At 41.4% G+C, this 25,186-nt stretch overlaps 2 protein-coding genes across 5 annotated transcripts in view; both read left to right on the forward strand.

Annotated features, from left to right (window-relative positions):
* The window catches only part of LOC309712451 (uncharacterized protein), a 79,791-nt gene that overhangs the window by 27,690 nt on the left and 26,915 nt on the right, over positions 1-25,186 (forward strand). The gene's annotated exons all lie outside the window — the stretch shown is intronic.
* Positions 8,085-24,214, forward strand: LOC309713432 (uncharacterized protein). Of its 4 annotated transcripts, none has more exons than XM_082545066.1 (8): positions 8,085-8,254; positions 10,943-11,024; positions 18,235-18,383; positions 18,469-18,956; positions 19,247-19,375; positions 21,274-21,465; positions 21,729-21,855; positions 22,005-24,214. In XM_082545066.1, the coding sequence occupies exons 4-8, from the start codon at positions 18,665-18,667 to the stop codon at positions 22,111-22,113; spliced, it is 849 nt and encodes a 282-aa protein (XP_082401192.1). In that variant the 5' UTR covers positions 8,085-8,254; positions 10,943-11,024; positions 18,235-18,383; positions 18,469-18,664; the 3' UTR covers positions 22,114-24,214. The 4 variants fall into 4 exon arrangements, with proteins under 4 accessions (XP_082401192.1, XP_082401194.1, XP_082401193.1 ...); XM_082545068.1 differs by having other exon boundaries at positions 18,489-18,956; XM_082545067.1 differs by having other exon boundaries at positions 18,492-18,956.

Here is a 25,186-nt window from a genome sequence, read left to right on the forward strand (position 1 = left end):
TCTGGATTTACTTAGCCTAACATCAGTGATCAGGATAAGCGGTCGGAGGAAGCTGGATGTCAACTCAGTAAGTTAACCCAGGGTTTCCAGTGTGTGTTGCTATGCACTAGAAGGCACTAGAAGCATTTGACCAATCACAACCACAGATAAATCTACTGTCATGAAAGATGGCCGCGCCTCCTCAGGCCTGTTTCTGCTGGTGCTTTCCTGTTAAAAGGGAGTTTTTCCTTCCCACTCGCCTAGTGCTTGCTCATGGGGGATGGTCCTCTGATTGCTGGTGTTTTCTCTGTATTATTGTAGGGTCTGTACCTTAAAATACAAAGCGCCTTTAAGCTACTGATATTGTAATTTGGTGCTATACAAATAAAATTGTCAGCAGAGCAGCTCGTCTTCCATTAGGGGGTAAAACTATGAGAATCATTTAAAATATGACAAGGGTTACGTGCATAATACAGACTTGTAGTAACAGACAAAGCAGCAGCAGGAGTGTGTGTGAGAGAGGAAAAGCTCTCTGTGTTATAAGTGTGCAATTTAAGCACTCTGGATTTTCTATCCTTGTTTATAGAGCACTGACCATTTGTAGCCCATCATGGGAAAAACAAGTTGTCTAAGACTCCATCGCTGACATTATAAATGCTACTTAAACATTTTAGATCAGAGATGAGTCATTTTACATCATGGGCCGCATATCTTAAGTGACCAGTGAAACCAGGAAGAATATAAACAGAAAACTTTCTTTCATTTAAGTGTTAATCTGTTAGTTAATTACTTAGTAATTAGTAATGACGTGGTATGAATGGCTGTGGGGGGGGGGGTTTAGGAAAGATTTAGGAAAATACACTAACAAACTGCACTCCTTAACATTTTCAAAGCTGTCCAGTCTTCACTGGGCCGATTCAGGACCCCAAGGCTTCATGTTTGTCACTCCTGCTTTAGACCCTCCTGCTATTCTCAAACATAGGTCAGAGGAACCCTCGGCAATACTGACGTTACTTTCTAAAGAACTGATTGGTCAGCAGGCAGTTAATTTGTATCTGTTGACCTCTAATCTGGAATCTTGTTACTATGGCGATCTATACAGTGGGGGAAAAGTGAGCCATCGTTGTAGTACAGAAAACTTGGACAAGATGAAATCCATCTTTGTAATACAGGCCTCTTGTATAACTTGTCAGTCCCTGTTTGTGTGTGTGTGATTGTGTGTTAAATAATGACAGTAAGAAGATGGATGCATCATAATCTCACACTTGGCTACTTCTCAGTCAGCTGGATTTAATACAGTCGCCCAGCCAGACTACACAATCATGTTCTACAAACCTCATTTTCTGCTCCTCTGTCTGTCTTTCTCTCTATGTGACAGCTAAACAATCTACCTGACACTCTGCAGCGAAACATGAACGGGCAGGAGATGAAAGCTAAAACGGAGAGAAGGGGAAAGGAAAGCTTTTGAAAGCGGCCCCTTCGCTGTCTTCACCTCCTTCAATCCACAGCTCTGTGGATGTAAACACAAACAAATACCAGCTGTCCACACACACGCAATCGGCCATACGTAAACACCACACACCCACGCATGCCAGTGGTATAGTGGTGTTGGTGGTGGTAAACGAGGGGTCAGGGAGGCCTCCGTGTCCTTACTTCACCTCCTGATTTGCCTCCTCTGCTGGATTTGAAAGATTCCTCCATGCTGACTGTCTGTGCCAGGCTTTCTGAGAGGGTCACATGAGCTTGCATGAGTGTCAGCAACTTGGTATCGGGCTGGGAACAGTAATAAACATGGCAATAAACACACTCTGTCCAACAGCAGCACAGAATCGCCCTGTGTAACACAAAACATGAGGGTGTGAGGCCACTATAACCATCATGTCATAAATGAACGGCTATCTGTTCAGACGGGGCTTTGCTCGGTTTACATGTACCTTTGTAGTTCAGTGGGATCTTTAGCCAGTGTTTTTCCACAAAACAATTGTGGTTACTGTTTAGCTGCTCATGCCAAGTACCCGGTTCTTCTTCTGTTTACCCCCAAACAAACTGCACAATACAATGCATTTTATTCTTGCCACCACAGCAGGAGCTATATTTATCTTTTTAAAGATATGTCATAGCAATAGAGTTCTATCTTTTTATTTTTTTATATTATTATTTATTCTATTTCCAACCTGACAACCTTAGAATCAGCTCCTTTTTTTAATGTACAGAAACTTTAGTATATTTAATTGCTAGTATATTTAATGTGGCAATTGTACGTGACAATCGTGATAAAATGAGGGCGGGTTGATATTTTATGTTCTTTATTTGCCTCCTAAAAAACATAACATTTTAAAATGACTTAAACAATATCAATTTCACAACCACCAAGTGTCACAAATCGTTTGTTTTCTTTGTATAACCAACTTTAAACATCAGTATCATGGAAAATATCGTCTGGTTGGTGTGGTTTTAAAACTGAAACAAAACCACACCAATTTATCTATGATGTAGGAAGCAACCGAAGCAAGCGCCGATGTAGATATTTTCTGTTTTTCCGGTAAAGCGTCTGTGCCTTCCTCTACGATACTCTTGCATACAGAGGAGTTGACGTTTGACTCCGTGGCTGCGAGGTGCCCAGTCCCTGTGGCTGCAAAACAAGCCCAAATTATCACCCCTGCACCGCTGTGCTTGGCAGTAAGTGTTTGTGCTGATATCCTGCATTTGTTTGTTTTTTCCTCCAAATATGGAGCTGTGTATTATGGCCAAACATCTCTATTTTGGTCAATTCTGTCCACAGGACATTGTTCCAGAAGTCTTGCAGTTGTGTAAGATGCAACTGTGCAAAGCTAAACCATGCTGCCATGTTCTTTTCAGAGAGAAAAAACTTTTTCCTGGCAACCTTTTTAAACAAACCATACTTGTTCAGTCTTTTTCTAATTGTACTTTAACATTTAACATGCTAACTGAGACCTGTAGATTCTTAGATATAGCCCTTAGGCTTTGTGCAACTGCTCTGAGCATTGCACAATGGGTCTTGCTTGGATACCCACCCCTGTGACACTGTGTTAACAAACACACACGGATGCTCCAGGCCAGCAAACTGATGGTCAGTTAATCAAGCGTATTTGATTAGCAGCGCCTGGCTGGAAATGGTAAAGGTGTATCTTAAAAAGTGTGAAATGCTGATTGACTTTTTGCAAAGCCCACTTACACATTTCATGCACAGCTCTTTAAATCCATTGGTTGATAACTTACTTGCACATTTAAAAAGCAAAAGTTGCAAGCATTGTCTACACTTCAGTGTCTGACAGTTAGGCCTGGACACCAGTAAACACGAACATACACAAAAGATGTAAATCATGTCTGCAAATATTAAACACAGATACATAAATAAATTTCCTGGGAACAGGGGAGCCTCCAAGGGGGGGCCTGTGGGGGCACTCGCCACAGTGGCCCCCTCTGGGAAGACTGCCCTTTGTTGGTAATAATGTAATAAGGTTGCAGTAGAGCTAGTGCCAATCCCTGAACAGATTATTGGTGCTTCTCAGGGCCGACATAGAGACAGGCAACAGTTCCCATTCTTACATGATCTCATACTTATTTGTCTTTCCTGAACAAGTTTGCTCTTAAAATTAACTTCATTCTGTGAGAATGAATCCTGCGTCTGCTCAGCTCTGCTGAGAATCATTTAAGCAGTGGTTGTGACTTCCTGGAACTTTTTCATATGTATCTGTTTTCAGAGATATCAACTTTAATTGTAGGACATTAACTAGGCATAAAATTCTTTCATTTCTCTTTTTTGCCATATTTCTCACGTAACCTATATTTGACAACAGCATAATAAAGGTGGACATTCTGTTTTTGTGGTGTGCCGCCCAATGCGTTTAGTGGCCCACATGTGGCCACCCCTATGAAAAAGATTCTGGAGGCGACCCAGCCTGGAAGGAGGAGCCACAAATCCCCCCTCAACTTGCTCAAAGGAAACCTATGCCCTTGAGTATATGCACATTACCTCTTGTTAGCATAACAGAGTAATACAGCACAGTTCGTTTTATCTGTCTTTCATACACACAGCAGGCTGCTGTTTTCTGGGTCACTGAATGTTGTGGACTAAACACAGTAACACAGATGGCACACCACCAGCACCTGTCTTGTCTCATGTGCAAACATCACCATATTACCACGCTGCTGGAAGGAAATTAAGATTTTGCTGTTGGTAAATTTATTGGTTTGTCTATTTTCTGTAAATTAATTGAGGCTAGACTTGAGTAGCTTCTCCTGGTCATTGCAGTAAATGCAACAAGGTGTTTAAGATCAGCTTTGTGAATGTTTTATAAGGAATTTTGTATGTGAGAAGCAGTGAGCCTAAACAGAAACGGGTTTTGTTTCTGTTTCCACAGGTGTTTTTGTGTGTCAGATGTGTACACTGGGTAATAAATCTTGGTCTAAAACCTCCTGCTAATCCTCCAATTTCAAGACCTCAGTGGTGGAGCTCAAGAGACAGCAAATCAGCCTTGTTTAGACATGCTAAAATGTGTTAACAGTCTAAGGTGTTCCTCTCCTTCTAAGCTTCATTTCACAGTAGATAAATTGCTTTAAGCTTTCTTTTGGTTTGTGGCATCCACGGAACATTTGCCCAGAAGAACTGTGGTTTGTCTGAGTAATCGAAGATTGATTGTTCCTTATTTTGTGTCTTTTGTTTCTTATAAAACCCTTCTTGGTTCAGCATGCTTCATATTGTAAGTGTTGCAATCAGCACACCAGACTCTTCCAGGTCAGACCTCAGCTCCCTGGGTGTCTTAGGTAGTGGTTTTCCACTGTTCAAACCAACCTTTGAAGTATTCTCTATTCTATTTTCCTCTTCCTCCGTCTCTAGGTGGGGTTCTCGGCAGTTGCAAGTTAGTTACAAACTTCTTAATAATTCAAATACCGAGGTTTTTGAAGATGACCTCGTACCGTTTAGCGATCCGGCGTTCTCTGACAGCGCCCTTGTGTTTGCCATTGCGAAAAGGAACAGAGAAGCGGCTTTTGGAATTGTTTAAGTCTTTGCCGGCTAATTTGAGTCATGTGGACAAATACCATTTATCACTGCTGAGTCAGAAGTAGTTACGTTGTAATTGATATGAAGGGTGCCAATGGCAGATTCAGCTAATTAGAATGTTAAAGGCTGCTTGATTAAGATAATCGATAATAAAGTAAAAGTTAAATAATGATTATTGTTGAACGCTGACTCCCTTTATTCTTCAGCACAGCCTGATCTCTCTTAGGCAGCTTTCTAACCATTTTTAAGTAGTCCTCAGAAATAGTTCTTCAGACTTCTTGAAGGACATTCAAAGCTCTTCTTGGATGACTTTTGGTTCTGATCCCACACTGCTTCTATGATGTTGAAATACTGGCTCTGGGGAGGCCAATCCATGACTGACCATGTTCCATTGTGTTTTTCTATCCACATATGCTTTTACTGTTTGGCAATGTGTGATCATTGTCATGCTGACAAAACGAAGTGGCTGCCAGTCAGATGTTTTCCAGATGGTATTGCGTGGTGGATCAAAGTCTAATGGTACTTTCCTCTATTTATTATTCCATCTGTTTTGATAAGATCCTGAACACAACTGGCTGAAATGCTGTCTACACCATGACAGAGCCTCCACCTTGTTTTAGAGATAGCTGGAGACACTCACTGTTGTACCTCCATCCTGACCTCTGCTGTACGCATTCATAATGGTCTGAATCAAAGTCACCTTGTTGTTGCAAAACTATTCTTTTATGCCCGTCAAACTGTGTTATCTTTGGTGTTGTGTTTTAGTGACGTGTTGCAAGTAGGTGGCTTAAAAAGGTCATGTTCAAGGACTCACCTGAAAAAGGAGCCACTCTGTAAAAAGCCTGGAGAGCTATTGCTTTAAGACCACTTTAAAAAATGATGAGAAAGTCTGGCTCCTTAGAAGCATAATGTGAGCGGTGAATCACGACTTTTACAAAGTAATCATGTATTTTAAGCTCATATTGTGTCATATATCATGTATTAGGTATACTGTTAAAAGATTAGAGATATAGAAATGGGCAGGATGCCTGTGAGGTATGCAGACATGGGGAAGGCAGAGGACACTGTGCAGTCTGTGGAGGAGGGCAGGGGAGAAGAATGAACAGAGTGACATTGGGTGCATTTGTAACCTGGCACCTCACCATCCCCTGTTCTCCCTACAGGTGGAGGCTCCAGCTCAACACTGGACGAACTGCAGCAGGAAGTGGGGGAAAGGTGACACACACACAGGATACATACAGAGTGAATACACAGTGTCTAACAAAAACTGGGTGAAGAAAGTTCAGAATGAGAAAAATATTTCATACCTACTGGTGGTGTTCTCTCCAAAAAGGGAACTAAAAACAAAGGAATACTGAAAAAAGTAAATCGAAGGGGTATAGGGTGATAGCTTGAGAGATAAAAACAAACAAGAAGGCTCATAGATCCACTGCAGGAGCAATGCATCATGCTGTCTGGTTGGCAGCAGTCACAGTTCAGCACCGATAGAAATGACTTGGAAAAAATGAGCATCTGTGTCTTGATGTTGCCACAGTGATCACTCAGCCTGTCGTCTTTGTTCTCTAAGAAAAATAGCATTCGCTCCGGTATTACAGTATTTAGAAGTCACCTTGAAGCCTCCTACTAAAACTTACTAACACATTGAGATACTGCTACAAAGTTACACAGCTATAGCAAATATGGTAACTGTGGCTACCCTGCCCACACGGTGTCTGGCCCGCTTTCAGCAGTTATGGCTCTGGCCAGTGTTCTGTGAAGCTGCACATGTGGTCTACAAGTCACAGGCTGGGCTGGACATGAGTGACCCCAAGGACTGGGCTGCTGGCCAGAAATGGCACAAATGTCACAACGTGACATCTGGCAACATCTAGGTGGCTGTATGGTTGAGTTAAAGTAGCCAAAGTCAGTGGCTGGCTACTGGTGTGGAGAAAACTGCAGATATGGGCTTCATCTGGGCTGTCCTCGTGGCCTCAAAGGCCTTCCTCCATGAACAAATTTAGATATTTAAACTAGTTTGCTTATGCTTATAAAATCAATAGTGACAATCCATAAATATCAACTTGAATAAAAGCTTCTAAAACTGAATTTGAATTAGCGTAATTTGAAATCCAATGTATCCAGTCTTTAAGTCATGACGTGAAGAATGACTCTGCATTTAATAAGGCTGCTGTGTTTTTAACATGTTTTAATACTTTGTATCTTGTTCTACTTAATCTCCACACGCCCCTAAAAACAGTCAGTGATCACTGTCGGCTTGTCTCGGTTTCTATTACCGCTATTCATCTTAAAGCTCAGTTTTTAAAACCTTACGATGTAACTACAGCCCAGCCCATGCACCAGTATATTAATGACTAACCTTATTTTGCAGTTGTTCTCCTCACTGAAGTTTGGTCCGTTTAAAGAATCCTGCCATGCGATTGCATTTGTCCTTAACCATCGGGAACCCGTTAACGTTACGTCACGTTAACTTTTTAAAAAGTTATGATGGAAACTAGCGAGCTAGCTCCCTGCTAACTTCTAACCCCATAAATTCCATAATTTCTGTTTTCATGGATGCATGGATGTTTTACTTAATTGTTACACCTTGTAGAGCAGCCACACTGATCATTTTATTACAGATGAAAGAATTTTAGACAGTTTTTCAACTCTCAGTAATGCTGCAGTGATCGTTTGACTTTGGGACCTGCAGCAGAGTTTGGGCCCAGACATGGCTAATGACGTCAGACTTAAAGAACGGATTGGTTTGAAAATGATAGTCACTAAATTGAAATGTAATCTTATATTTTGAAAATGAATTAATTTAATTTGAAATTGTATTCCATACTTCTTTAAATGTAGCTCTTGAATGCTTTATACCAGTCTTGGTATTGATACAGTTGATACTTGGATCTATCTACTAGGGGTGCAACGATATTCGTATCGATATTGAACCGTTCGATACAGTGCTTTCGGTTCGGTACGCATATGTATCGAACAATACAACATTTGTAATTTATTTTATCAATTTTCCTTCTGACGATGCTGTCTGTGTTGAGCGCTCAGTGAATCTGTGTTCGACTACTCCGCCTAGGCTGCACTGTCCAGCGCAGATCCACTGAGCGCTCAACACAGACAGCATCAGAAGGAAGAGCGCAGGGCAAGCTAGCGAGACAGAAGTTAAGCTCTCCTTTTAACATGGACCTCCCCCACCCTCATTCAGATCTGGCGTTTGGAATTATTTTGGTTTTCATGTGACGTATGACCCTGAAGGTAAGCGAGTCATGGACTAAAGTAAAACAGTATGTTGGATGTGCCATGCAATGCTCAATTACATTGGTGTGAACTAGTGTGTTAGCGCAGTTAGCTCGTTAACGTGTTGGCCGTCTAGCCCCATGCACGGAGCGATCGGCGGTAGCTCGTTAACGGAGATTTGCCGTGTTGTGGCGTTAAGGTCATTTCAACGAGATTAACCTGAAAGCACTAGTGGGAACACAACGAATATGACTGCACATTTACGCCGACATCATCCTAGTGCAAAGACAAGTGGAAGCAGACAAAAAAAAGCAAGCATGCTACTAACTTTAGCCGAGTCATTTAGACAGCTGTTAGCACATGATTCTCCTTATGCTGCTGAGAATATAGCCCAGAAGAAGCGGATAGTATAGCTTTTATTTTGGAAAGAGCCATTTCTCTGTAATAAACTCTCTTTTCCAAAGATGAGTGATTCCTCAATCAGATACAGGGCTTGCAATATCGCTAGCCTGACGTCCTGGGGCTAGCGATTTTTTCAGTCGGGCTACCAAAATCTATCTCTTCCCTGCCCGTCGGGCTATTGTAAGAAGGAAAAATATATGTCAATGCTTTTGCATTCTTTCAGAAATGTAGCTGGGTAATTATGTCATTGGCATCGGTGAGCCACTGTCAATATGTGACATATTGAAGTCGCGTTTGAATTTGCGCTTGTTTTTTTGCTTTCACTTTGCAATCGTGCGAACTGTGTATAGAGAGCGACAGCACTGATCTGTGAGTGATGATAATTTGTGCACCAATTCCTCTGACATCGTCTTATTAATCGTTAGCTTACTATGCAAACATGACAAGTGAAATCTCCCGCAGCAAGCTTAAACATGTCTCTCACATGTTTGATCGCGCAGAGAATCGCTGAGCTTATGTGAGTGCGTGTGTAAAAGCATTTCAGTTCTGCTGAGCCAAATAAGACAGGTCAGGGTGAAGAAGTGACAGCCAAAGAAAAGCTTACCACAAAACGGAGAAGTTATGACAAATCAGACTATAAGGCAAAAAGAAAGTGCAGCTTTATGGTTTATATGGACAAAATAATTTCTGTGGCTGCAATATGACGAGCTAAATAACCAGGGCTGCACATAAGTGGTCCGCAGGTGCGCATTCGCTGTCAAAATAAAAAACACGCACAAGGGTTAGGGTTAAATTTAAAAACTGTACTTTTGAGTTAAAATATATATTTATAATTTTAATAAATGACAAATTAAAAATGCTTGAACATTTTTTTGTATCGAAAAAATATCGAACCGTGACACCAAAGTATCGAACCGAACCGAACCGTGAATTTTGTGTATCGTTGCACCCCTACTATCTACCCACCTCTACATTTAATTACCAGAGACATGCACAAAGACTTCTCAAAGGTCTCTTATGTGTTGTTGTTCTCACTGTCTCCTTTTCAAGTCTGCCTTGAGGACACTTTTGCATTTTAGTGCACTCTTGCTTGCAATTGTTTGTAGAAATCTTTCTTTAAGATGGAAAACTTATTGAAAGAGGGTTTTTTTATACACTATCATGGGTCCTCCTACCAAAGTGCACTCGATACCAAAGTAAAAAGCTGCAATAAGCATTAACAGTTTTAGTAACTTTGTGTCAGCTCATAGTTCTGGTTATGTAGCCTGCAGTGTTACCGTTTTCCTGCTGCCAAAAATCTCTCATCGGCCCTGTTTCCAGATGCAGCACGCAGCCGTTTTCTGCCAAAAACCTCCAATAAACACACACCCCATCACCAAATGGCAAAGTTAGCAGCTAGCTGGAGAACACTGAGGAGCTACTTTAGCAACAATTAAATATCAACTCCATATTCCATATTTGGCGTACAGTATAAAATCGGATCTGTTTTGTCCTTGTGCGTCAGTAGGCAACAGTCTCACTTGAAGAACAGCACTCTTTGTGCTTTATCACACAATCTTTCATATTTCCTCTGCAAACAGTTGCAGTAACATGTTTTTTAAAAAAGCCATTAAGTCAAATGATGGTTGTATTTATTTATAGTAATTGTCTCAAACAGTGTTGCAATTGCACCTTTAATATCTATGGTTTCAACCAGCACTAGTGTCGCCAGCTCTCTCTCTGTCTCTGTGTATATGACCGCAATGAACCTGTGACAATGGCTCCGTGCCATTTCAGCCACTCTGTGCCCGAGATCCTGAGTTGGACACAAAGCCGGCTTTATCCCTGCTCTCAGTGTTGTATCAGTGCTGCCTGGCTGGATGCATAAGCACCAGAATTAGCAGCCACACACACACACACACACACACACACACACACACACACACACACACACACACACACATGAGCACTAAAACAATACATTACACTTAGAATGGAAGCAGGGGAAGTTCTTTGTGCTCACACGTGAGCATGTGTGGGAATAACACCAGAGCCCTGACCGCCAGGGGAAGAGACAGACATGGACATGTGCTGTTTCAGTTCCGGTGTTGTGCGGTTGTAGTTGGAGAAAAAACATGAAGTAACATGATGTACAATCTGTCCATGCAAGCGGACGCTACACCTCAACGTGCCAGCTTTACAACAGGGCTGTGTATTAAAGTGTTCCTTTCAGTTTCTTTCTTTCTTTTTCACTTCCCTAGAAATCACCTCCACTGTCATTCCTTGCATGTGGTGGACACTCATTCTTCTTTGACTCCTTCACAGACGGGCAGAGACCAATAAATGTGGAGGGAGACATTTTGAAGACACAAGAGGATGGAAACAAGTCATAAACCTCATTTAAAAGGTGAATTAGCCAGTTGTTACGCTGCAGGATATCGCAGCCAGAAGGTTTTCACACGTAAAAGAGTGAATGTCACTTGTAACCTGCAGTGCCACACATCTGTTTCGCGGTTGTGTGAAACATACAACTGAATTTGAGCTTTTCCAATACGATTTTCTGTTACAGTCCTTGCTCAATGACTCTGCAGTGCTTTTATTTTATCTTGACTGTGAGGGAGCTCTGTGGTGACAGCAGGGGTTCGATTAGATCAGATGAAACTTTAATGATTTCTCTGGTGAATCAGGCCATTGCAACAAGCCAACACAGACAGCATACATCAAAGTTAAAGAGGGTGCAAACAGACAGACAGCAAATCAGGTATATATACATACAGACTGGAGTAATATCACCAGCAATTACATGTTTATATATATGTAGCAAGACTTGTCACATAACAGCAGTAAAATGAGAATAAATGCATTATTAAGAGTCCTTTTTTTAAATTTCTACAAAGTTAATTCCTAAAACATTTTTGAAAACTTGCCGTAAGACCAGACCCAAGCTGGTCTTACGGCAGTGCTCCTCTGCCTCATTTAAAGCTGTCAGAAGTTCAGAAATGATGAAACATATTTACATCAGAGTTATTCACTCACGATGCATCATTATTATTTCCGCTAAAGAGCTGAGAAAACCTGAGCTGATTGGCTAGTTTATCTCAAAACCTTTGCTAATCAGCTAATAATAGCTGCGTGCGGCTTAAGGGCTGTCCACATTTAAAATGCGTTACCTGTGGCCCCGCCTCTTTTTCAGGTAGTTGCCTTAATTATTTGCTTCAAAGTTAATGCTAGCTTAATTTGGTTTAGCTTAACTGTTATTTTATTTGTCATTGTTGTGAGTTTCATTGACATTGCGTATTTTGTAGCCACCATAACGATGCTAGCCTAGTCTAGATAAAAGCAGCATGTTTCAAAATGTGCAACTTTTACTTCACTTTAATTTTTAAGCAAATGCTTTCTGTTTCAAGTCTGCATTGCAATTTCAATTACGAGTGGTAGCGAGAGGTTGCAGTCTTAGATTCCAGCTATGGGTGAACATGGCAACAAGCTAGCAACCAAAGTAGTCACAAGGAGGTTTTTGGTACAGCTTTGTGACCAATTTCACCAAGCTAGCAACTTCTTGTAACCACTTGCCAACCAGCTTTTCCCCTAACGACTGGTGGTTCCCAGCCTGTGTGACCAGGGCCTTGGCTAGCAAATAGTACCCTGAAAATTGCTAATGTGCAATTTTTAAGAGAGGGTCCAGCTATTGTTTCCAGAATGTTTTTAAAAGGCCACAGCAGGCATAGAGGGTACAATGAAGTATAAGATGTGATGCCAAAGTCGTGGTAAATTATGGCCCATAATCAAATGTCAGAGTGGGCCAGTGCCTCCCTAGCTCCCCCCTTTAGCCCTGCCCCTGTTACCAAAACACTAGATCAGCGGTCCCCAACCCCCGGGCCTCAGACCGGTACCGGTCCGTGAGTCGTTTGGTACCGGGCTGCGAGAGTTGAGGCTCAGGTGTGAAATGTATGGTTTTCAGGGTTTTTATCGGTTTTCAGCGTTAATTTGTTATCGTTTTTATCGTTAACTCGGTTTTCCTGGGTCTTTTCACGTGTGTTATGAATAAATCTTATTTTTTTCGGTACCGGTACTAGTTTTATTTTGTTGTATTTATCCGCGACACCTTAAAGGCCGGTCCGTGAAAATACTGTCGGGCATAAACCGGTCCGTGGCGCAAAAAAGGTTGGAGACCGCTGCACTAGATCAATTAAACTGTTGATTTGGTGACTGTGCTAAATAGCAAGATCACCAAATTATTCAAGGTTTATCTTCAGGAGAACACATTAAATTTGAAGTTTAAGTTCATGGTAAATGTGGAACTCATCATGGATCTAGAGAAAAGCTAAATGGGCTGTATGGCCTGTATTTGTATAGCGCTTTACTAGTCCCTAAGGACCCCAAAGCGCTTTACACAACCTATCATCCACCCATTCACACACACATTCACACACTGGTGATGCAAGCTACATTGTAGCCACAGCCACACTGGGGCGCACTGACAGAGGCGAGGCCGCCGGACACTAAGGCTAACCAACCAATAGACCGACACTGTCACTCCTCATATCATATAATCCAGCCTTATCCTTTCAGATACACCAGATGAACAGATCCCACAAAATACTTCTTACTCTTTTTTATCTTTCCTACTGCAACCAAGTGGAAGCATCTACTTAGAACTGTTGAATGTCCATGTTCATTGCACATCTCAAATCCAACATGTCAGCCATGCTTTCATGTTAAAATGAGATATTTGTCTTGTTTAACAGCGTCTGCGGGCCATTTGCACACAACTGACTGCAGATGTGTAGACAAGTCAATCCACCTCGGGGTGGGGGGTGACGTCTGAGGGCGGGACAGCGTGGTAACCAAAGCTTGTGATTTGTTACAGAGATTTATCGCCGCTGTTATATGTTCGAGCTATAACAATGAGGTGCTGCATGGTTTTAATCTCTGAGCGTCACTGCTGAGGGATGCCGCACATAGATTTGGAGAGATGCCTTGTTACGCAACCCTCTCGTTCCACCAGACGATTTACAGCGGCGCTATGAGTGTGAGCATAAGTTGCGTGTCTGTGATATAGTGTCTTCGATGCAGAACAGGATCCATCCTCGCTCGCCTGTCGCTGCAGCCGCAGACATCGTTTTTCACATCAGACCTGCATGGCTGGCAGCGTGCCTGACACCCTCTCTCATGCCCTCCTTTCTCTCTGTCTCTCTCTCTCTGTCTTTCCTCCCTCATTTTCACCCTCCTCTCACATCCCTTTATATTTCTCTCCTCCCTCACTTACTTTACACAAACACACCGCACCTCCTTCATCTGAGTGTTGCAGAGATCTCGCCTGTCTGCCACCAACCTCCCAAAAAGAAAAGGTGGGGGCTGGTGGGTGACTGATGGCCCATTTTTGTGACATCATTGCTGCCACTCGCCTTCAGTCAGCATGCTCAAGACCGTGATGAGAACCAACTGCTGTGACCGTGAGAGCGTGTGTATTCAAATTCTCTTCCCATTAGTCAGTGTGAGAGTCCAGCTGCGAGCTGCTGCACAGGAAACGGTTCTTAGCATGGTTTTTCATTCAGACAAAGAGAAGAGGAACATCCGCACATTGACTCACTCCTGCTATAATAGGAAATGATGGCAAATAGTTTCTGGGTCTTTTTTTTTCTAGGAAGCTTTGTTTTGGTCTTCATAAGTACAGAAATACACACACACACACACTAATCCAGGCATGACGCAACCCTCTAAGCAACTCTACGTCATCCTCAGTGACGTCCTCTGGGAGGGAGCAGGCCAGTCCATCACACTGAATACTAAAGGATAAAGTGTTTGCTACAATAATCTCCATTACAATACAATGATGGCACAGCTGACACACACACACACACACACATATATATATATATATATATACTGTCCTGTTTAACTGCTTTGAACTACCACAGTGTTATTACAGTGATAGTTTAAGTTGATTTATGTGCCACCTCTGTCTGTCTGTTATGCAACAGTCCTCTGCCAGGGCCGGTAATTACAGAGGACTGTTCTAGCACTATGGAAAGAGTTACTCTGGTTTTTCTTGCTAATGTCTGTGTTGAGCCTTTTACTAATTATAGTGTTCTTTACTATACTCTTGCTGCTTTGAAACATTTAAGCCATGCTACTTTGGAAATAAATACCTGCCGCTTACTCCGTAGCTGTCGTGATTGTCCTTTTGTCAAACTGAATCTTTGTTTGTTTGTTTGTTTTTTAGATTTGCAGTAATCCATTTTTATTTGGACACTTGGGGGCAGGATAACAAGCTGATCAGTGCACAAAGCTAATGCATTACTAGCACTGATCAGCTGCCTGCATTGGAAAACCTGTCAGTCAATATGGTGGTGGCTCTAATCTCAAGGATGATTTCTTACAATATATATAGAAGAAGGGAAAGTGCCTGTAGTGGACAAAATGGGTTTTTTTCTTGTTTTTTTTTAAACAAAAAATATCCTTTGTATTGCTGTAACCTGATTTAACATGGCAGACTGATTTCCTTTTGGAGCCAGCTTCCTGTGGGACCTTGAGGAACTGCAGTTCCTAGAGGAACTCGTGTTGGCTTCATCGTTAAGCTCCAAAGGTTGCCCCTGGGTTTCTACTGATTAGCTATTGACAAATCGTGACTAGCCTCTGCTCCATAGTAATGCATTAGAGTGGAGACAGTGTGAGAGTTAAAATGGAAAGAGAGTGCAAAAAGCAGGCCATTCTGACTGATACCAGGCAAGCCATGAACATTTGTTGAAACAGAAAGTTGGAGTAGCAAAGATGAGAATCTGGAAATTAGTTTCGCATGAAAGTCACTCATTTTTAGGTCTATTTTTGGTCTCCAGTTTTGAGAAAATTATTTTGCTTTTTAGCACCTAAATGGTCCGCTGTGACCAATAGCTAGCTGCTCATGTTTAAGACCTGGCAGGAGATGCTTTCATCTCCAGATAATACCTGAAAGACCTACTTTGAAGCATTTAGGGTCCAATTATTTAACATTTGCGCTTTGACTGCAACACGACTGTCAAGTGACACACGAGGAGTTTTGGTTGTTGTATAATGAAGCTCATTAACCATCAATGAGTCTGTGTATCCTTCTCTGGATGACTAATACCCTGACAGGTGGTGCTCACACACGCTTTACTGTTACTTGATCTGTGTGTATCTCCCTTACACACACATGCACACACAGAGCAAAAAGTCAATTGAGAAGGTAGGTAAGTGCGTGTGTGTAAAGTGGATAAAAGGTAAGTCTGACCAAATGAAAGAAGAAAAAGGAAACACTGTGCATAAAGGTCCTGTGAAATGAAAGAGGAGGTGGAGGGATGGATATATAGAGGCTTGCAAGTGCCGAACCAGTGACGTCAAGCTGTAAACTAAAGACTTAATCCTCTGTGAGCCTGTCCAGCTCCTTGTTCTATCCTGACATCTAGTGGTCAAATCATAGAACAACATTCAGAGGATGAGCTCCATCATTTGGTAAGTAATATAATGTATTGTTGTGTGTTGCTGTTTATTCAGGCAAAGCCTGGTGACCCAAATAGCTTCCCGAGTGTCAACTAAGAAAAACAAGTAAATGATGACGCCTTATCCCACCGCAAAGCGGGAAGTGAAAATGAGATCATGGAGAAGGTTTATGAGAAAACCCTTTATGGCTTTAACCTTTTAACCTTACTAGAGTGCTTACATGGAGTGATTCGGTGGGTGGAGTTCGCTGCAATTTCCAGTGTGTGGGGATCATTTGTCACCAACTGCATCACGTGCTACAACCCTGGTCTACATATCACCGTTGATGAACAGCGAACTTATCAGTCTTTGCTCGATCACTGTGGGTGGACTTGTCATCAAAGCGTAGGTGTTGCATGATGTCTTGGAAGCGGTTTCGTGCCATAGTTCCAATTATCTGTGGGTTTCCCAGGTTTGCTGACCAGCAGTCATTTAGAGATGGAACCCTGTTAACCCCCCGCAAGATGACAATTGCAATAAATGCCATTAGTTCAGGGAGGTCCATGAACCAATGAACATGCTCCGTGCACCACTCAGCAGGCCATTTGTAAATATGTGTACAAATGGTTGGTTTTTTTGTACTGTTTTTATCAATAAATCTCAGCAACAAAGGACATACACCCATGTGTGTTGATTTCTCCCTAAGATGGCAAACTGAAACACTCCAAGTTGGTGACTTTTGGAGATTTATTTCCCTGGATGATTGAGAATGCATCAAGACGAACACAAAAGGAAGTTCACAGCTTTTAGCAGCTCGCCCACCCCCTCATCCACACACCCCCACTCCCCTCCCTCCAGAATTCCCAGGTAACAACCTAATTTACATATGAATGACTAGCCAACTTTATTACATACCTAATGTAATAAAGTACACCTCATAATGAGTTCCTGCTCGAACTGGGCTTCATCATTTGTTTACAGCACAACAGGACTCCAGAGCTAGTCAGAAGGATGTTAACGATCAATGGCCAGTGGAAGCCTATATTTACTTAGAATAGTATCATAAAATGATGTAATTCAGCCCTTTTATTGGGTTGTAAATTCTGTTTCACTGTCACATTTACATTTTGGTAACAGCATGAAGCCCGAGAGAGGAGGATAGAGAGGGTGAGAAGGAGAGAGAGCAGGATGAAGATAGCAAAAGTAGCAAAAGCTCAAAAAGAAACCGATAAGAACAGACATGCAGTCAAAGATCTGATATTGTGATATCCTGTGCTGATTCTATACACTAAGGGAGAAGTTATATGAATTTCAAATTTTAATGCAAAAGCAACTCCATTACCAGTTTGCTTTCTGTGCACGTATATGGAGTGTGAGTGTTTTTGTGTTTGCTTGTTTATTGTTTTTTATGTCAGTACTGAATTGTGCTATTTTCGTGGCTTACAGAAAAATGAAACTGAAAAATGTTGTGCATGTTTCTCGTCTTATCTGCTTTACTACAAAACAACTGAGCCTTTGCCACAGGCTTGATAACTGAACTGTCCACCAGATTATAGCTGATCTGCTGCTATGTTGAGATGATGTACAGGTTCCTTCCTGTTAAAAGGCAGTTTTTCCTTCCCACTGTCGCCAAATGCTTGCTCATAAGATAAGATAACCTTTATTAGTCCCACACGTGGGAAATTTGGATAGGAGAGCTTTTGATTGTTGGAGTTTTCTCTGTATTATTGTAGAGTCTTTACCTTACAATATTTAAACTTCCTTGGGTGTTTTAGCGCTGTAAAAACCAGAATTGAATTGAAAGAACTCTTAAATTGCCACACACAGGTCTGTTATAATGCGTTTTGTATGTGATAACAAAAGCAAATCTTTTAATGAGATTATTTTCATATTTACTTCAGTAAAATTATGATAAGTAAACTTTATTTACATTTATTCAAAGAAAGCCTAAAGTTTAAAATAAACACATATTAAAGCACTCTGGGGATGCAGCAAATGGAACCCTGACTTTTGGGGCAGGTAAATATACCTTCCAACTTCAGTGCATTGCATTTAAACGCTTAGTTTTCCAGTAATGTGGAGGAACAGTGCTTAGCTGGAATAGTTCCAGCAAGCCATTGCTTTTAGCCTCTGTTTCCATCTTCTAACATCTCTTATGATCACACTTTTCCTTTCAGCATATGACCTGCACATGCTCCAAGCTAGTGGCATTTGCATGGATTACGGACGTTTGGATCCTCATTTGTTTGTGCACACTGTTTACTTCATTTCAGCGGAGCTATCAGCCATGCTGACGTTTGTGCAAAGCTGCTATGAGCCCTCTGAGGTGAGAATGGACAGATGATGAAAATATTTCCATCTGATGAGTCTTTTTTTGAAACATTCAGAAGGTGGACTAATTCTTTTTACAGAAGAAATGTTTGTCTTCAAGCAGCTCTCCCCGATCTCTGAGAAAAACCAGAAGGGGAAGTCTGGAACCTAACCTTGCCACAGGCTGGCTTGAATTTGGATTAGGATCGTGGGTTTGAGCTGCGTTCTCTGTGGATTTTCTTTTGTTTTTACACCTCCATCGGTTTGAGGACTATATATTCAGATCTCTGTCCCAGGATGGAGAATCAAATCCTGGACATGGTGTCTGATCAGAATTTAGAGGAGCTTCCAAACATGGAGCCAGACGCAGGCGAGATGCAAAAGCCAGAGGAGGAGCAGCAGGACGAAGCTGACCCTGATCCCCAACCTGAATCTAGTCAGGAGACAATGCAGACGAGAAGCGGCCCTCCACCGCTGGCTGTCATTGAGTTCCGCATTCAGCAGCTTCAGAACCGCCGTTTCCTCCTGCAGAAGATGAGGGAATTTACCAAAAAGTCAGAGCAAAAGATGGACAGCGCTCCAAAGCAAAGTGAGTCAGATTAAAAAAACCCGACAGTTGGTGGTTGTTCCTATAAAAGGAAACCATTGTTAGGGTGCATGTTGACATATATTCATCAGCAGTTGACTTAAACAGCAACTTTACTTCATACACAAAAAGCTAAGAATCTAAAACTAGTGTGGCTGTAACTTACAGCCGATTCTGTGACTTGTGTTAGCTCATAAAACAAGCAATCTAATGCAGTAATCACTGAGTTAATGGACCAAGCAGCTTACTGTGCGTCAGTTTAACCTTTGGGGTACTTTGTGTGATGTCATCAGCAAACATCGAGGATGACGATGACAGCGAAGACGAGCTGGAGACCATTCAGAAAGAGCTGAATGTGCTGCTGCTTAAAAAGGAGGAGCTGTCGAAAGAGGAAGAGACTGCCACACCCACAGAAAACAGAGGTACGCTTAATTTCCACACTTTCTCATCTCACCTTTTTTGTTTTTGTTTTTTATTTAAAGCACCCTGAAATCAAATTTGAATATTAATGATCAAGAAACTGACACCAAAGCCTGTTGCTTGCCACTTTCAGTCATTATGCAAATGTACTGTTTATAAGGCTGGGAAACGTTTTCTCACTTGGATGACTGACGAAACGTCCCTCCCAGTGAAAACATTCGTTCCAGATGAACAGAATCAACTTTTTTGGGAGGCGGCCTTCAGCAATTTTTTTTAAATCCAATGTTATTTGCACAAAATCACAACAACCTTTGCCTGTCATAAGTTTGTGCTCCAGGTGAGGCTCGAACTCACAACCTCGGCATCACTCTGCAGGTTACTGTCTTATAAGTACCGCGCGCTGACCGATTGCGCCACTGGAGCCCCTGTAAGCGTTTCTTGAGGTATAGACTTGATGGCTTTCTGAAGGTCTTTCAACGCTTTTCTTTGGACATTGGCTGCTTTTTCATTCATTTTTAGCCCAGTTCTTTTTATTTGACCATTTCTATAAGAAAGAAGTCACAGAACCAATTCAAAACAGGATCTTTAGGGACTTTGTTACTAGTACATAAGTCATTCCTATTACTTTACTTGAATCTGCAGAAAATAACAAAAAGCTTGGGCTATCTCTTTTGGTGTGCAGTGCGCATTTAAAAGATTTGAAACAACTGGAGATGTCTTCGACAAAAGAAGATGTGGCATGGGTAAAAACTATCCACAGGAAATGAACGGTAACTGGAAGAAACAGAAAAGAATTTGAGCCTGAGAGATAGATTTGACCCTTCACTTGATCAGAAAAAGAAGAGAAACAGGGAGAAAAGGCTGAGATATGGCAAATTACACAAGGACTGGACTGGAAATGAAAGCTATTGGGTGTTTTGGAGTGATGAATCTTTGAAGTCATCATAAATATTATTGAAGCAGCTTAGGATCATCTTGACAGAAAACAGAACAAAGAAGAGCTTTGAATTTCCTTCAAGAAACCTGGAGGACTATTCCTGAAGACTACTTAAAAAAATGAAATGAAAGCTGCTTAGAAGAAGGTTGTGCTGAAGAATAAAGGCACTCATGCCAAAGACTGACTTTCAAGCTCATTAAAATGAGCTCGCCATACTCTGTTTTTGCCTCATATACATGGTTATTTGCATGTTTCAGTAAATCATTGCTTTAATTTCCCATTTTGCAAAATATAAAGAAATTAGCGGTGGCTCAAGACTTTTGCACAGTATATTCAGAATTCCTTACATATTTATATCTTCAAAATTGGGTAACTCACAGGAAGCGAGAGGCACATGGATGTATAATTAGTACTGAAAACCACAGATGAAAAATGTTGGATTAAACTGTCCCTTTAGAAACGACTGCCCCTCCCCAAGCCTGGTTCTGCTGGACGTTTCTTCCTCTTAAAAGGGAGTTTTTTCTTCCCACTTTCATCAAAGTTCCTGCTCATAGAGGGTCATATGATTATTTTCTTTGTGTTATTTTAGGATCTTTACCTTACAATGTAAAGCGACTTGAGGCATATAAACAAAACTAAATTGAATGGATTTGAAAGTATGAAAACTTTCATACTGTTACCAGTTTATGAAGAAAATAATATTCTTTTCCCTTTTTGTGTCCGTCTGTGTTTAATATATAATGATACACTGTCAGATTTTCATGTTAAACATATTAAAATAATCAGTGAAAGTGATGTAAAGGTAATCTGAAATGGAGATAATGGCATTTTAGGGGAGGGGCTTCATAGAGTAATGCGTTCATGGCTGAAGTGAAATAGACAGAATGAGATTTTCTTTTAAACATGGCCCATTTAAAGCTAAAGTTTGAACTGCTTTTGTTTTATTCTTTTTTAATCACCAAGTTCATCAAGCAGACCCCAGTTTTTATAAAAATGAAACACCCTGGGGAGGGATCTACACGCTGCCGCCTGCAGAGGTGACCCAGGAGGAGAGCATAGAACCCGAAGACCCCGAAGACCCTGAAGAACCTGTAGAACCTGTAGAAACTGAACCTGAAATACCAATAGAAACACCAGAAGATGACATCGCTCCAGGTGTGTTACACTTTTCCTCTACGACACAAACTAGTGTTTATATATGTCGACACATGGTTCCCTCTTTCTTTGAATATTGTGTAACTTTTTGGACAGATATTGCTGCAATGAAATATTTCCTTGTATACTGAATGCATCTGTTTACTAGCTGTACTGTATGAACACGCCGACACCTGCATTTGAATAAAACCAGGGGGCTGTTTTTGGTTTTTAATTAAGCTCATTCCAGTTTTTCTCTCTTTTTGTCTCTTTCCCCGGCAAAGTTGAAACTCTGTGCAGAGACGCCGGGCTCACCCAGTGTCCGACCTGCAAAGAGCTCATCATCACACAAACCCAAAGGAAAGTGGGCGAGACAACTTGGTTAGCGTGCTGCTTGTGCTCCATGTTAGGGTACGTCTTCTACCTGACCAGGATGATGTCAAAAAATTCATTCATTAAGAACGCATGCACATGATACAAGGCACACTGTAGCACTAACTAATAGCACCAAAAACAGTCGCCTCAGAATGATCTGTGACCTTTCCTTCTCTTTCTAACAGCTGTGTTGGCGGCTGCTGTATAATCCCTTTCTGCATGAAAAACTTCAAGGACGTTCTTCACCAGTGTCCACACTGTCAGTCCACAATACACACCTTCAAGCCATTCTGACAACAAGATTACTGGAGTAACAACAATACAATCCTCACTTCCTGCACTTGAGAGACTTTTCCTGCGTCTTGGAGCTGCTTGGGTCCAAACAGCCTTTGCTGCCCTGCAGTATTGCTGTCAAACTTTGACCTGCGAGCTGGAATAATATGGGACTGTGCACAACACCTGGAGAACTTTAGAACTTTTTTTTGGCATTGATGCTACATCTGTACTGTCCAAAGGCTCAGGATAGCAGAGCTGCTGTAAATAGTTCCTCTCCCTCTGAAAATCTGCTCATAATTCAGTGAGATATAGCTAAAGGATGTATGTTATCTGCTTATTCTATCTTCCAGTAAGCAGATGCAAATAGTGGTATTCAAATATTACTCCCTTCCACAGTTTGACGGCTACATGTTTGTTCCTCTTAGCCAGAAATAACTTTGAGCAAACTCAAATATAGGATCAAGATCTTCATGCTGCTATTTTTTGATCAATTATCTGACCGGTTTCCTTGATGAAGTGTATTTGTTGTACATACAGTTCTGTACAGATGCAAATGATTCACGCAGTGCCACAACAGCTTCACAAAATGCTGTTTGCTATGAGATAATCACTCCAACTCAGTGACTGAATGATCTCCTATTACACCAGGCACTTGGTGATAGTAGGGAGGAAGAACCCTCTTTTATTGTGAAAAAGTATTTTCTCTGATTTCTTTTCTTTTTACACATATTTGTCACACAAGTAAATTTTAATAGTAGTCAAAAATAACCAGAATAATTACAAAATGCAATTTTTTTATGATTTCATTCAAAAAGGGAAAAGGGCTAACCCAACCAGGCTGGCACAATGTGAAAAACTGATTGCCCCCCAGTTTTTAAATCATAAATTAACTACATTTTTAGCTGATTTCAGTTTGTCTAGCTACACTGGAGGGCAGCACGGTGGCTGCCCTATGACAGATGGGATAGGCTCCAGCACCCCCAGCGACCCTGAAAAGGATAAGCAAAAGCGAATGGATGGATGGATCGCTACACTGGATCACCACTGGAAAAGTGGTGAACCTTCCAAGGAGGTTCATGATTGAAAAATGGAATCCACTGCTGAGCAAAACGGGGGGCAAAAGGCTTCATCAAATGTTTTGATGATCCCCAAGACTTTTGATGAAAAATTCTCTGGCTTGATGAGACAGGATTGGAGTCCCATTACATCTGACGCAAAACCATCACGGCATTTCATAAAACACCAAACCAACAGTCAAACATGGAGGTGTTGTGTGATGGTCCGGGGCTGCTTTGCTGCTTTGGGACCTGGATGACTTGCTGTAAGTGACGGAACCATGAATTCTGCTCCCAGGAGAATATCCCTCCATTAGTTTGTGCCCTGAAGCCTAAGCAGACTTGGTTTATGCAGCAGGACAATCGTAAATAAACCAGTAAGTCCACCTCTGAATGGCTCCAATTACTAGTAAGGACTCAAATCCAACTGACAGACTTTGTACAGATCATAAAGAGGACATTAATGTTCAAAAATGTTCAAATATGGCTGAATAACAACAACTGTTCAAAGAAGAGTGGGCCAAAATTCCTCCACAGCGATGTGAAAGATTCATTACTAGTGATTACAAATGCTTTACTGCAGTTCTTGGTGCCAAGGGTGGCACAACCAGTCATTAGGTTTAGAGGTAATACTTTTTCACACAGGGCCAGGAAGGTTTGGATAACTTTTTATACCTTAATAAATTAAATAATCTTCTAAAAACTGAACTTTCTATATAGTTGGGTTATCTTCCTTGAATATTAAAATCTGTTTTTATGATCTGGAGCATGAAGTGTGAGAAATATACAAAAAATAATAATATCAGGAAGTAAAAATACTTTTTATTGACGACACTATATACAATACTGTATATTGATGAAGCTGACCATCCGTGTGTGTGTTCATAATTGTTACTCTTGATGCAAACAAATGCACTTTGAAATCATCCACTTTGATACACCTGTTCAACTGCTTGTTAAGATATAGGAGATTTAATCGGCCAATCACATTGCAGAAACCCAATTCATTTAGCCCAGGGGTCGGCAACTCTGGGCACGCAAAGGGTTAACTGATGGCACGACCATATGTGCCCGATGATTTTTTTTTTTTTAATTTCTGTAACAGTATAAACAATGAAAGGTGGAGGATTGACCAGGTGCTGGCAGATGTGTAAAAATGACTCAGTTGTTTGGTGGTGGCTATGGCGGAGCTTCCACAGAGGCCAGCAGGTGGATGAGGGAAAGGGGAGGCAGGAGGAGGAGTATCAGGTGAACTGAACTTCAGGTAAGAAGTTATGACCTGCAGTCTATCTGGGTCAGATATAAACCAAGTTTAGGTGTATAACTTGTACTGCGTGCTAGCTAGCATGATGGAGTTTATATACAGCTGGGTGGGTGCTTTGATGTTACTGATAGTGAACTTTATTTTATTCATAAGGTTAGTAGAGTTGCCAACCACCCCTTAAAAAACGGAATCGTCTCGTATTCAGAGAAAATATTACGCGTTTCGTATTTAGGTGAAAAGAAACACAGTTTGTCCCGGACTTCAGCTACAATGAAAAAGACACAAAGCTGGAGTTACTCTGTGTCTTTGCTGCACAGCTGCCTCTTCTACAGCTGTAAAGCTGCTGGTCATGATATTGGTTTGGATATGTGGTGAGAGGGAAACATGAGGATGAAACCAGGAGATGTTCTTACTGAACATCTCCGGGCCAGCGATGCACATCACAAATCACCTCGCATAGACACATTAGTTGTGCCACTTCTTGATGACGCTATCTTAGCTAATAACCCCAACTACCAGATTCAACTTGTAATTGGCTAAAAATAACTCGCCTACCGGTGAGAGGGACGTTGCTAGCTGTCAGTTTTTTCAAGCGATGTTGAAATTTCCACATTCCAACCAGAGGCGGAGCCAGACATTTGAAACACCCGGGGCTTAGCCCTAAAGGGTAGTATGCATGTGGGATTTTTTTTTTTTTTTTTGGGGGGGGGGGGGGGTTAGAAATGACTGAAAGATTGATAGGCTCTGTTTTGAGTTTTGTTCAAAAAAGAAT

The sequence above is a fragment of the Aulonocara stuartgranti genome (assembly GCF_965226115.1).
Source record: "Aulonocara stuartgranti genome assembly, chromosome: 8".
Taxonomy (NCBI): domain Eukaryota; kingdom Metazoa; phylum Chordata; class Actinopteri; order Cichliformes; family Cichlidae; genus Aulonocara; species Aulonocara stuartgranti.